The sequence below is a fragment of the Lonchura striata genome, chromosome 2 (genome assembly GCF_050655825.1).
Source record: "Lonchura striata isolate lonStrDom1 chromosome 2, ASM5065582v1, whole genome shotgun sequence".
In the NCBI taxonomy this organism is placed as follows: Eukaryota; Metazoa; Chordata; class Aves; order Passeriformes; family Estrildidae; genus Lonchura; species Lonchura striata.
This window is the reverse complement of record NC_140704.1, coordinates 41477601-41492328: the sequence shown is the minus strand read 5'-3', so window position 1 is coordinate 41492328 and position 14728 is coordinate 41477601. Positions and strand designations below refer to the sequence as shown.

The window sequence follows — 14728 nt, the reverse complement described above, 5'->3', positions numbered from 1 at the left end:
TTGCAATCAATCTTAGCGGATGTAGCAGAGTACTGTTCTTTCTAATTGCACTGTTTTATCTCCTCCTAGGAAAATAAGCCATTTACCTAAGATTCTCTAGCTTGAAAAAGGTTTTCACTTCCCATCTTGGTTTTGAGAATCATGGGTAGAAAGAGCTCTCAAATAACAAGTGACATAGGAAGCTTTCTATATGAGGAGAAATTGAAGGGACCAGACGTCAAAAAAGCAAAACATTTAAGATTCCACTACTTTAGAAAATGCAAACAGGCACTATTGGTCTTTATTTAACACAAGAGCAGAGGGAATGCAAGAAACATAAAAACAGAATTAAAAATTAATATTAAGCATATGTATTGCCAATCTGTATCAACCCTGGGGATTTATAACCCCCAGAAAATAGAGGCCAAGAGCATAATTAATTACTATTATTAATATGAATGCTTATTGTATATACATTAACATTCATTTACTTTATTTTGAAAGGGGTTTTGGTCCTCAATATTACAGGGTGAAGAAGAGATGGAAGGGGAAGATAAAAATACCAAATCTGAAAAGCCACGAGGCTGATTGCATTTGAAGCAACCAGCCAACCTAAAGTCCAAATGAAGTTCTGTTCCTTCGGTGGAAAACAGCAATAATCAACCTCTCAGATTTTTAAACTCCTACAAATCCTGGCTATAGATAACCTGTTCTCATAGAGTCCTTTACGAACCTCCATGAGATCAGTTCTGAGGAGTGCATCACTGAGCAGTGGTGTAATTTCCATAGCACCTATGTGGTCTTGCTGAGGGATTATGCTCCCAGGGCACTGTCTGAGGTCCAAACCAGTCAGAAGTGATGGTTTCCCCTTTCAAGCACCTGTATTGCACAGCTTGGCCTAGCTACTCACCTATGCCCTAGTAAGTGAATGAAATGCATTTTTCCTGTAGGAAGCTCAACTTTTGAAGAATTCACTACAACATAAATCATTTACTGTACCATGCAACTGTTACAACACTGCCATCCTGTGGAACTTCAATGGTTGGCATAAATCACTACATTTCACATTTGTTAGACCACTGTATATCGTAATTTTTAAGCCCAGTCCTGCAACTGCTACACTTGCTATATGCACTGCCCACCCCCACCACAATCCCTTATTCCCACTTCTTTCAAAAAGCTACACAGTGCTTGGTACTGAAAAGATTTTTTAAAAAGGTAATTTACACAACATGACAATTTTTCTAGGAACTTAGAAACATCAGGATAATATATTACCATAAGCTTTTCATGTTCTATTATATTCTACAGTTTGCACAGTCTTTGCAAAACCAAGAAGTTAATTTTGATTCCTGCATGCTGTCCTTAGGGTTATAACTTTGACCAACTCCACAACAAAACTATTCTGACCTACTGTGCATAGTTATTTTAGAAAGAATTTAATCTGCAGTACACCACACAAACACAGGAAAGACCTACTGAAAAGCTTCTCCAGAGTGTATAATCATATACAGGCCACATACTTTCAATTAATGGATTACACTCACCAGAAATAAACATTCAATCTGAAATCTTAGAATACTCAAGTAGTTGATACAAATATATGCCTGTTCACTGTTTTAATGATAAAATCCAAGAGATATAACATGAAATTATTGAAATTAAGTTTTAAATTCTGGAAGATCCTCATGTGTTTTATTAAATATTCTTATAATTATGCAGAACCTTAAAAAATTGTATGAAAAACTATAAAATTGAAGTATGAAAATATAACATAAATTTATACCCTTCCAAGTGTAAAATCATTTATTTTCTAAACATATGAGATAATAAAAATAAAAACCAATAATAAAAAATCATATCAATGGTTGCTATATCTGAATAAAGAGGTTATTCAGCTCTCTGTTAATACACTGGAATTGTGCGCACTTGTTCATAATGATTAAACTAGAGGATCTGAATGAAAGGCACTGGCCTTTGTCAAGATGAAAAAATTAATGCACAGTTTGAGCTTTCAAATGGAGGTAGCATCATCATTATTGATGCCAAATGGGTCAGAAGCTATCTGGCTTGTAAGGTCATCTGCCTTCCAGCCCTAAAATATTTTAAAATTGGCAAACTTCACATTCTGGAAATTTTTACTCATTACATGAATCTGAATTAGATTCCCAGATATATAACTCATGTCCCATTAACCTTTTCTTTGGTGCATGAGCATTCTTATGAGAAATATATACTAGGAAATCACCACCATTTAAAAAAAATTTGGGTTTGCCAAATACTGTTCTCTACATTTATGTTAAGTTGGATTAAACTTAACACAGCCTTCATAAAATGGCTCATGCTAGCTTGAAATAAATTTAAACAACTGATCTAGAAATCAAAACCCCCACAATTCTCCATAACAGTAAAAAGAATGTAGATTTTACTAGCTATTGTCAGCTGACAATATTTTCAAAAGTTTTAGCTACACATGGTAAGTTTTTTAAGAATTATAAGACTGCTGCAGGCACAGTAGAAATTGCAACAGAAACTCCCCAAATATCTTTATTCTCCCTGCCTCAAGGAGCTTTTGTAAACTCTTCTCCCTATCTGAATAGTTTGGAGGTGAAGCACACTCAAATCTCCTCTCAGAAGTGCTTGAACATTCTTACCTGTTTACAAAAACATCCTGTTAAACAAACCTAGAAATGACATAGTAATGTGAGATGCACAGACTTCTCTAGAGCTTCCCATGAAAGCTTAAATTAAGACAGCAGTTGCAATGAAACAGCAGAGCACTGATCACATTTTCATTCTGACAACTCCATGGCAGCACATATCCCTCACTGCTGAAGGGTAATAACATCTCAAAACACTGCAGCTATTTGCAAAACAAACATCTGCCAAACCCTTTAATTCCTATGAGAATGCAGTACTATTTTTCCCACATGAGTTCAAAGACTAGTTAATTTAAAGCTGTAAAGGCAAGAGCACTTATTCTTGATTGTTTCTGGCTACCATATTGCTTCAGGATTTTATAATTAGTTGATCTAATTTTCTCTTGCCTAATTCACAGAGATCAGAAAATGAAAATATTAAATAAAACAATTTTAAATTGAAAACAAGATAAATTACTTTCCCCTTAAGTTAGAAAGAAGTAGTTAGTGAAGAAGTTAACTAATACTAACATTAGAAATTAAAGATGGGTTACAGCTTCTTCTTTCTCTTTTTAAAATTTTAATGAATTTCCAATTCTTAATTACACAGAGTAACAAAGAAGTATGGAAGCAGTATTTATAGATTTGATAACAAAAATTCAAAACCGAACTTGAGTAAATTAGGCAATTCTTGTGCTATAAAATGGTTCACATATATGTATTTAAAGTAATTTCTCTAGCAAGGACTAAAAAAGGCATTAAAATAATAGAAAATACAAAGAAAACAGTATTAAAGTGAGAAATAAAAATATATTTACAAATATGAAATGCTTTGTGATTATGCTTCAGCACACATTATGTTCTCCACCTACCTACGGTAAAGGCTTCACATTAAAAGTGTTCCAGCTAACTTCTAAATCTCTGAATACCTGAACTGCTTACTAATTATTCCATTCACACACCTCCATCATGGCCAACTGATTTTATTGGTAAAGTGTCAGTAAAAGCAGTTTACACAGAATTTAAATATCAGGCACCCAGGATCCTTACTCACACATTCCTGAAACTGGAAGGAAGGCTGACCAGTTAATCCAATAAAATTTTAAGGATTCCCATTGAGTGGACAGACTCTTACTGTGCACACCTTTTCTTAGTGATCTAAAACTTACATGGCTGTTTAAAATTTCCTGTGTCTTTATCTGTATGTTTGCATAATTTCTGCTGAATAACTTTCAAAAATACCAACTGTTTTATATACTTGGAAAAGAAAAAATATTAAAAATTACTAAAGGCACATGCAATGTATATTTACAATATATTAATAGGGTTCTTTTACATCAAACCACCCATTTTTCTTTCCCATGCACTAGAAATGAAAAAATTAATTAGCAGCAACATACACAAAATTTTGGAAGTGTGAATATGTTTCAACTCCTTATTTCCATGTTGTAGAAAATAACTGACTATAATCAGTAATCAAATCAAAACAACTCAATCTGATATGCAATTACTTAACACCCACTTGATACAAAACACATTGGTACAATAATTTTGCATCTCATGTTTAAGTATTTGGAAATGACTTTGCAATGATCAGAACTTACCAATGTAGACTCTCCTGCTGTACCTCTGCATCAGCAACAGAACAAACACATGCAGTGGAATAAGGTTGATGATGAAAACATAACCACCCCATGCAGAGACCTACAACAAATGGAACAGGAAATCAGATCTGAAAATATCTGCAAATTCTTAGGACAGCCCATGCTGGATTTATAAATCTTGATGGTCTAACAAGAAAATACAAATCCCATCTACACAAGCAGTCAGAACTACAGAACTACTAATACCATCAGAATCCTTCTTACTATATATTATAAAATAAAACAAACCACAACAAAGCCCACATATCAGAGGTGTTTGAAGTGAGCTGATGGATTTCCTAGGCTATCCTCCTGGATCTCCTCCTTCCAAGTCAATCTGGCCATACTGGCAAACGAGAATGTTATGCTGGAGTTTTTACCCAATGGTGAAGGCTGCAACACATGGCAGTGGTAGGATTTGTAGGGCCATGAGTTGGACTTTGATGTCTTTGTGGGTCCCTTCCAACTCAGGATATCCTATGTTCTCATATAGGATCCAAAACCTTCTTTTGACAAAATTAGCACCATACACTTTTTGCTGAGGACAGGGAACATTATCTCCAGGTAGAGAGGGGAAAGGGAGCGAGGTACACCTCCAGGAGAGAACTCTGGAACCAGAGCAGCCAGACCAGGTTGCAGTGTAAGGAAATAAACAAAAGGAAGAGTATGGATACACATAAAAGCAGGACTGAGCACTGTGGAATGATATACAACAATATTATAGAACTTGCAAACCTGTGGCAACAAGAGCTGTTGAAAAGGACTGCTATGGTGTACTTAGAACTGAAACACTACAGATGTTATTAACAGATCACTGGTTGCTGGTTTAGGTAATGATTTCATGAGCTATCATTACAATGTGTTATCTAAATTTCTAACATATTTAGAAGGGCTCATATTGACAATCTGTATTTTACATGTCCTGTGGTCATATTACAGTCTAGACTTCTCCCATATGTACCATGCCTACCCTGGATCTTCATTTTTAGCATGCAGTAGCTAATGTGGTTTTCACTTTAATTGTACTTTAGGGTTTAGATTCATGTAGCTATTTTTAAAGCCCTAGAATCTAAAAAGAAACCCAAATTACTATGTTCTATAGAACAATTCTAAAAAATCCATGAGGCCAAGTTCACTGTGTTTTGACTCTAATACTACAAACCCCAGCATTTCAAAATTTATGGTAAGCAATTCAGACTATGTGAAACAAGTATAATAAAATAATCTAGGTTTTCTAGTAACTAATTTCAGATTATCAAAATCCTATTGCCTAATTACTTGTATGAAGTATCATGGTTTACACAGGTAAGTTTATTTAATGGAGAAAACAATTACCTGAAGACAGGTAAGACAGAACAGAGTTCAAGCATGCCAATAGAACACTGGCACATTTAGGGAAAGGTTTGAATCAAGGAGGTCACAGTTTGCATGGACCAGAGACCCGCATCTCTAATTATCAAAATATGAACTCAAATCTAAGCACTGAAACTTATACTCAAGATGCACTTTGGAGCTTTTCAAACAAAACTGAGGTAAACTCACAGATTGGCAAAAAGAATGGACACATGCTAGCCTACAGGATTGCTTCAATGTGAAGCTTTCTTTTACTTTACCTCCTGGTCATAAATAGCCATATGAAGCAGAAGCTGATAAAGTAAAATAAAGGCTAAAAATACAATTCCAAGGAGAACACACCCTTCACTATATTGAATGAAATGCAAGGCTATGAGTTAAATTACCACAGTGAGTTAGGTATCTATTATAAGGCAGATTTACTTATCAGGAAAGATTTGTCAGTTCATGCAATATCCATTTGCCTTTCAAGCTGTTGTCCAAACTTCCCATTTGAGGACTGAACTCTTACTACCTCAAAATTGTGATTTCATTTAACTTCCAACTTACACTGAAAATGACTAATTCCATCAGGGAAAGACAAATTAATACAATGTAACAAATAGTAAAATTATGTTTTGTCCTAAAAATATACTGAAGCAAAATATCTAGAAGGGCAACTCCACAAAATTCTTTCCAAAAGGGAAATACAATGTAGGGAGTTGTATGTGGGATGAAGTAGATACAAGCAATAAAATTCTATTGTCTAATCACTGAGGTGTGAAGCTAAACTACAGGTGAATATGAAACTTTCATGAGCTGAGAGAATTTGAAAAGAAAATAACAGCACCCATGATAATCAATAAGGATTGATTATCATGATGACATTGATTCTTAAGTTCTGATGCCATATACACACATGATCACATATTCTCACATACAATCCCACACACCAAGCTGGTAAGAATCTCTTATAGTGTGATTTTTTAGCAGTAAAATTGTTAAAGTATTGTATTTGTTATTTGTATGCTTATGAAGGCACCTTTAGAGAATCTTACCAATAAATTGGCACAATACAAAAAAATACTCTGCTACATAAATATAAAAATTCAAAAACTTACTTGCAGCTTTTGTACTGTACTTAAACATATACCAAAGCTACAGGACCTTTTCACTATAATGCTATATAAACAGCAATGCTGTGCATGAAAAAGTGTCTCTCTATTAAGCCATGTGGCAAAAAGGAGGAGAAACGGAACGAAATAAATGTACTCTTAAAAAGAAATAGCTATCTTAGCCTCTTTGGTGACAAACACAAGACTATTATCTCCTGTATTAACTGCAGAAGTCTCCCAGGAAACCAAATGGACATTAAAGCTAGAGGAAAACTAGACAGCATCCAGACTACCTTTGAATTAACCTTGACTTTAAGGCACATAAACCAATCCAGAAATTCCGTGTTTTGCAAACGTACCTGATGGCAGAAAAGCAGTATTCGAGACCTCAGTCTTAACTGTCACCAAGCAATTAGCCTGGCTGTCCCAGCACCGACTATTTTGAGGATAATTTATTTTCCATACAGCCACAAAAAGTTTATCAATTAGGGAAAAAAAAAGATGTTTGATTCAAACAGGAGAATTCTTAGTCTAATGTTTCAGGAGATGGAGGGGGAAAACCAATTTCCTCCATTTTTCTATTAGTTTTATCTGCTCACGTTTACTACTATTTTCCCCCTCTGTTAGCCCGTAGGAAAATCTCTGCAATAGCCTTCATTTTCATAGATCAAGAATGAAAACGGCATTAATGATCATTTATTATGACACTGAAGTCATTAATCAATTCTGGTAGTAAGCATTATTTTATGGCATAATTATACCCATAGAAATAGCTTTCAAAATTATAAAAACGTAGCTTTGTCCTCATGTTCTAAACATTCTGATTATTGCATTATAGTAATGACACACAGACACATAAGTATTAAAATTATACCTTAATTTACCTATACCCAAATAAAAATCCAACTGAATCAGAGCACCTATTCACAGCATGAGAAAAATTTGTAAGTAAAGTTATTATAATTCAATTTTTTTTCCCAAAAATTGCTTTTATAATGTTGATTTAAATACTTTACATATTATGTTGTTTAGTCATATATTTAAGGTTGTAATAACAACACAAAGCAAAAAATTTATATCATGGCTCTAGTAAAGATGAAAATATCCTTCTTCTCTTCTTTGTCAACATATGGACTATGTAAGTTACTCAAATAGTTTAGCAATTATATATATATAAACGCCTTACCATGTAAAAGTAGGATAGACAGCAGCAGATTGTCCAAAAAACTGACCCAGTTTTCACAGACTTCACCTGGAAAAATAACCAAGTATTTATGAATGACAAATCCTGGACAATACAATCAAAATACAATAAAAGTTTCATCCCAAAACAACTGTCAAGAGAACTTTAACCTGCATCAAGTTATATTTTATGCTTCTGAAGTGATGTCCATAAAATCATAGCACAAATGCAATTTTTTCACACACAAAAGGAGGTTAGGTGTATTTCTCTAGCAAAAGCATACAATCCAACTCTCTGCCTTATGATTTGATGTAGAAAGGTATTGCAATGGCTCTGTGCTACTTTCTTGGAGACGTTAGAGCACTTTATAATTCTAAGTGAAGACCATCCATGCCTTAATTTGTCTGGCATCTGACCCAACTCTGCCATTACAGACAAAAGAGCTATTCTGTAATTCCAAAACATTCACTTATGGTTAACAGGAGCATCCAGATACTCCTAAAGGTTTAGCAGGATCCAGAAACCGCCCCAGGAATATGAATGTGTCTGAAACTGATGGGGGTGACTGTGGTGAAGGAATGAAGAACAGATATTAAAAAAGCTAGAAAAGTTGTCTGTAAAATGTATTTGATTCCACAAGAGTTCATGCAAACATTATCGCACTCTGCAGTTTAGTTAAATAAGAATTCCATGAGAAAAGGTAACTGCTATAATATCTCAGTTAATCTAAAGTAAAAACATAGGTTGATTCTATTATTGTTATCAAACACAGCACACATTTCCAGCTGCAGCTTACTCTAAAACTAGATTTTAAAAACCTGCATTTAAGTAATACCACTCAGTTATGAAAAAATTCAATTCTCTTCCATTATATTCCTACCAACTATATCCCAAGTTTGAAATATTCTAAAGCTAAAACATTTGTGAATATGCATCTGCTTATGAAAAGCAGAGTTCCTGACAAAATTATGGAGAATTACTGTAGTTACCACGTACTTACGTGGAGTCTTCTAAATGAAAAGTGCAAGCGTTCCAGAATACACAAGAGACAGAACCTACAGCATGTGTGCTGAATTAACAATATAGTTATGCTATTTTTGTTATTTCCAAAGTAGGTTCAACAGTCCAGAAATACTCCAGCTTCCCTAAACTCCTTCCTGCAAAACTACCTTATGGATGAAATTCTATACAGATTAAGGAGAGGCAGACATGCTGCTTTAGCAAGCAGGCAAATTAAAATACTGGGTTTTTTTAAAGCACAGAAGACACACTAATATCTGACTCTAGACAGCTTTGGCCATTTAATCTGGATACTGAACTCAAAGTCCAGACACTCCATACAGTCAAAAGTCTTTCCAGAAGACAATTCAAAGCACTTTATATTCAGAATCTACTGCTTTTCACCAGCTATATAAGGAGGCTAACATTTGCTGCACACAACACTAATACCTCCAAACAGTAAAACAAACAACCCCTCTGTTTGCTTTAAATTTCTAGACTCATCATCACTTTTATTACTACTACAGGACACACATACTTCAGTGGAACCATGCTTTCACACAGCAAACTGAGGAGCATGATTATGGAGTGGTTCAGATCATGTGACTTCTCAGTACTTGCCTAATCAAGAGCCAAGGGGAAGAGGGTTGAGAGGGAGGAAAATAAGAATTCAATGGATTCTAAGAAAAATCAGTAATTTGGTTGGAGGAGGAACCAAAAAACCTTTCCAAAGCAAAAGACTCAGCAATTACTTACCCATAAATAGTATGTGAACTGCAGTGCAAAAATAGCTATGCCTTCATTGTCAAATGATCCTGCTACTGATCGGGATATGTAACCTGGAACTATGGCGATAAAACAGGCAGCTAAAAGCCCTGCTCCCTGGTTCCACAGTTCCCTGGTGAGCAGGAAAGTAGAAATAGCTGTAAGGCCGCTAAAAACTGGTGCTAGAAACACACATACATCTCTTATATGAACTGTCACATTAAGCATATTTAAAATCCAATGTATAAGGCCTGCTGTCACCATCAGTCCTGGGTATACCTACATGGAGATAAAAACCAAAACAAACCAGAACACTAGGTTATTACGGAGAACTGTCATGGTATGCATGTTTACACAGAAATTGCAATTAAACAATTTTTTAAGCTGATATAAGCAATGAGTATTAGCACAAGCTAACAGAATTATTTTAGTACTACTTTAATCATGTTTTGACAACACTACTGAATACCCTAGGTTCTTTTAATTTTATCCAAATGCTAACAATAACATATAATCTACTTCATAAATGGATGAGCAACACACAGATAATATCCCATCTCGCTTGACATTTATCATATAATGAACACATTTTTTCATTAAGGTATGGAAGCAAAAATCAAAATCTGCGAGAGAATTTCAAGCCAGCTACCAGTTTTAATGAAATGAAAAAAACAAGCCCCAAAGCCTAAGACATCAAGAAGAAACCCAAAATTTCCCAGTCATATCCATTTTCCTTTAAAATATACCATGTTATTCTTTCACTTTTTGGTACCAACAGGGAGAGAAAATGTGCTTCAATAAGATTTAATTTTTTTAAGATGAAAAGCTGATGGTCAGTAAATTGAATACTACATTTTTGCAAGGTATCTGTAAACATCTTTAGATATGAAGGATTAAAACCAAGTCCTGTAAAAATTGAACTAAGATGTGCTCCAGGAAAGGTATCATAGACTTACACAAATCTATTGAATCCACCACAGAATATTGGAGAACTTTAGATTATTCTTAATAGTAATTCTACCCTCCCACATTTATCAACAACAGAAAAATCAATACATCCTAGAAAAGTTAATATGTACTTCACCTACCTTAGTTTCTTTCAAAAACTAAGAAGGACATTGTACTAAATTAAATTAACAGATGCCTGAACATTCCCCTGCATATATTTCAATTCTTTTTCTTATGAGGTTTTATTTTGTATAAGACAGGTATGGAAAACATGCACTTACATGTTGCATAAAGAGTGTCCAGTATCTCTAAGATACTAAAATCAATTGTGATTTAACTGCTACAAAAAAACCTGTAAATGCCTTTAAGTGCTCTATACTAGCATTAAAAACCTTTAATGAACTTTCACCCATTAAGAAACACATAGCTGCATTACTTAGTGTTACTAAAACTATTCCAATGAATGATACTTGCATTCTGATTTGATAACATTGTTTTGGACACCTTTGCTCTCTTTTAACTTGCATTGATACCAATCTTAACTAGTCCTGATGCTTCGTACAGGTGCCACACTGATCTAATTTCACAAGGTCTTCTCTCAGTGAAATCCTAACTTTTTTTCCATACATACATGAAGTCTACTCAGCTTACAAAATTTGATTAAGACTTGTACCTTAAGAGATTTAGGTAATGATTTTTAAAAAGTGGGCTTGGTCTTTTTTTAAATGTTTTTTCTGTTTTGATTTAATATACTAGACTTACAGGAGCCATAATACCGTTATTTGCTACTTATTAGAATTTCATATGTAAGGAAGTTCTGTATTTCTTGGTCACAATGTGCTATTGGATAAAGACTAAGGCATGTTGACTTACATATTTCTGCAGTTAAAAAATAAAATCATCTCAATATTCCCTCTGCAGCAATTTGACAATTAAAAACATATTTTATTAATATTCTCCTTTCATCAACATCAAATTTTTATTGAAAGTTCAAAAAACTTCCTGAAAAGTAATCTTTAACTATTTTTAACTTATTAAATTGATTTTATTTTAATGAATTTATTATTACAATACTTACAGTTCCACCTACTATTCTTCCTAGTGGATACCATGCTCTTTCATCAAACCAATTTAAAAATTCGTAAAACCCATGAGATGCAAGATGATGTGTTGATCTATAGTTAAACCTAGAAAGAAACAGAAGGGTAAGATAAATGAGATGATAAAGCTCTTGATTTTTATTATGTAACTACAGTGGTCCTCTCTAAACCTGCAGAGTTTTCAAGTAAATGACTAAATTCTCAGCTACTAACCACTGTATTTTCTTCACTTCTACAGTCAGTGCAAACACCACAGACACCAGTTTACAGTTTTTAGTGAGTTTGTTTTAGTGCATAAACATTAAAAGGTTTTCTTTTACTCTGATAAACACTCTGTTTATTTTTGTTATTCCTTTCTAAAACTACTCATTTTCAAATACAGTCAGTAACATGCAGTCAAGGCAAGACTCCCATTCTGAGACAGGGTAGCTACATGCTACATGTACTGCTGCCCTATTTAATATAAAATTGCCAGGTGACTAATTCAATAACAGGCAACAGGAATCTGTTCACACTATCAAACTAATGGCCTTCTCTCAATCAGTAAGAATTTACACAATGTAGAATCTCTGTAGCTAAAGTTTCATCTTTAAAATTTGTACATTCTCTGCTGCAGAGAACTTCTTGTACAACAAAAGCTCTCTCATGCACACCTTCAGTTCAGCAAAAAAAACAATTAAAAAACACTAACAGATGGCTATTAAGGCATTTATCTTCCACCTTCCTGGCAGAAAATATCTCAAACATCTGATAACAAAACTTTTAAACTATTAAAATGTCTATTAGTTCTTGAAACTAGGTATCAGGTTGCAAGAAGCACTACAGTGCATGTCATCCTAAACCAGCAACTCTTTCATGATCATTCATTCAAAGACCAAACTGAAAAGGCTACAGATATTGAGAATGTGCAGCTTTGTAGACAAAGTTTAGGTAGAGAAAAGCCCGGGTGAACACAGCTTCTAAAACAAGCAATATTCACAAAGCCAACCCTTCTAATAAATATTGTAACTGAATTTCAGTTAACCATGTGAAATTCCTTAGTTAAACAAGTATTAAAGATTTTAGTCATTAGTTAAGTAGAAATTCATGTGTGACTAAACTGAATACTACAACAGACAAAAGGTTAGATGGGCAAACCACCAAGAAAAACTTCCAATGACACTGCTAGAATTCAAGCCTAGAAAAGACTGTGTGTTTCTTTTTATCTGTTTTATGGATGAATCCCCTTATATAAGAATATGGATCCGTTCTGACAAAAAATTTACAACAAAATAAAATTATTTTGCATATCTAGGATTCCCAAAATATCACTGGTTTACTTGGAACCAATTAATTTTCACAGAATAAAGCTAAGGTCATTTAAGACTGCAAACCCCATCAAGTTCCTAATTGTTTAATCAGTACAAGTAGTATCTGAAATAAAGTCACATTGAGGTCATGAGCAGATTCTTCATCTACACAGTGGAAGAACAAAAAGAACTGAAATTCAGGTTCAGATGTCAGCAAATTTGTGTGTTTCGAGTGTCTGAACTATCACAGCATCAGTCAAATGATATTAAAAATAAGTAAATAACAGAGTGAAGTACTTTCAGGAAGACTCTCTTACATTTGTTAAATAAGCATTTATATAGGATACATTAACTGATAAAACTGTGAACTTTCAGAAGTCATTAGTCATGTTTATATAAAAATTCACATGAATATCAGTCATTCTGACCTAGAAATCTTAGATTCAAACAGCAATGTGACATTGGTTTCTAATAAGACTACTATTCCCATTTGACTAGATTTCTAAATATTAATTAATTCTCCAATTCTGAACTGTCAACCCTAATGTGATTTCTGAAATGCTGTACCTGTAAAATTAGCCTCTTATCTTAGGATAGCAAGGTTTGATGTCTATTTGTTTAGTGCCAAGTGCCTACAGTTTGGTATGTAACAAATCAGGAGCTTCATATTGCACAGGACAGAAAATCCATCCAGCTACAGACAAGAATGAAAACAATGAAAACCCATCAAATACTGTTATCCTAGAACTTCAAAAAGGGAACCAGAAAGATGTTTACTAACATGAATTACTTTTGAATTTTTAAATCATGACTCAAACTCACAGAGGCTACAAAAGTATGACTAATGTTTACTTTTACAGCATCAAAAGATTAGTTAAACAAATGAAATAGGCAAGAAGAATACATATTGACATTCTCCTCATGTTTCCAATTAGCAAAGCTTCGTAACCAACTTCAGAAGGATGCGAACAACTGTCTTGAGCTCTGGCAGCATCCCATTAAGTCCTTAATAAGAATGAATTACCACTCAAAATTGAAATGCAATGTAACAGCATTTTACTTCTACCACTTCAGAGGTAAGAATTTAATCTTCCCTCCTAATATACTCTTAGACAGACACAAATCTATTAGCCATTCTTTCAAAAAAGTGATTCTTATGCCACAAATGAAAGCATGGAGTGACAGCTGGGCATGTGTTTGCAGGAGAAATTACTGGCAATACTATAGTGTATTGCGAGAAGACCTGTGAGACCAAGAAACAACCTTCTAGACACAAAAACTAAAAAAGTATTTAGAAACTTAATTCAGCACCTCACTTTGACTTAAAAAATAACAAGTGCCCACCTCACCTCCCACTAAGTTACCTGCAAAGAAAAATAAGTTAAAATGTCAACATAAACATATGCACTCATCAGGAAAAGGTTGCTGTGATGTTGCATATCAAAGCCAGCTTCAGGCATGGACAAACTGGCAGCAATGAGCTGTGCACCAGACAATAGTCTAGTCTACTTTGGCAATCATATGATGATGCCAGTATTAGGCTCTGATTATCACTTAGTCCTTCACAGCACTTTTTTAGGGACAAGCCTGAACCTTGCGAAATTGTTTCCCTTTAAGCTAGAATGAAGAGTGCTGCTAACAAACAGCGAGCATCACAAACCAGTCACACCTCCTTACTATCTTGGTACTTTCCAAACTGTGCTTAAAATGCAGCACAGTGGTATTGTATTTCTACT

The 14728-nt window shown here is 34.2% G+C and overlaps 1 protein-coding gene across 1 annotated transcript in view; it reads right to left on the bottom strand.

Annotated features, from left to right (window-relative positions):
- The window catches only part of STT3B (STT3 oligosaccharyltransferase complex catalytic subunit B), a 50937-nt gene that overhangs the window by 16920 nt on the left and 19289 nt on the right, over window positions 1-14728 (bottom strand). Inside the window, exons 2-5 of the mRNA XM_021525867.4 lie at window positions 11682-11790; window positions 9647-9934; window positions 7895-7960; window positions 4223-4322 (exon numbers count right to left, since the gene is read on the bottom strand). Of these exons, the coding sequence (XP_021381542.1) occupies window positions 4223-4322; window positions 7895-7960; window positions 9647-9934; window positions 11682-11790 (563 nt within the window). The remainder of the gene's footprint in view (window positions 1-4222; window positions 4323-7894; window positions 7961-9646; window positions 9935-11681; window positions 11791-14728) is intronic.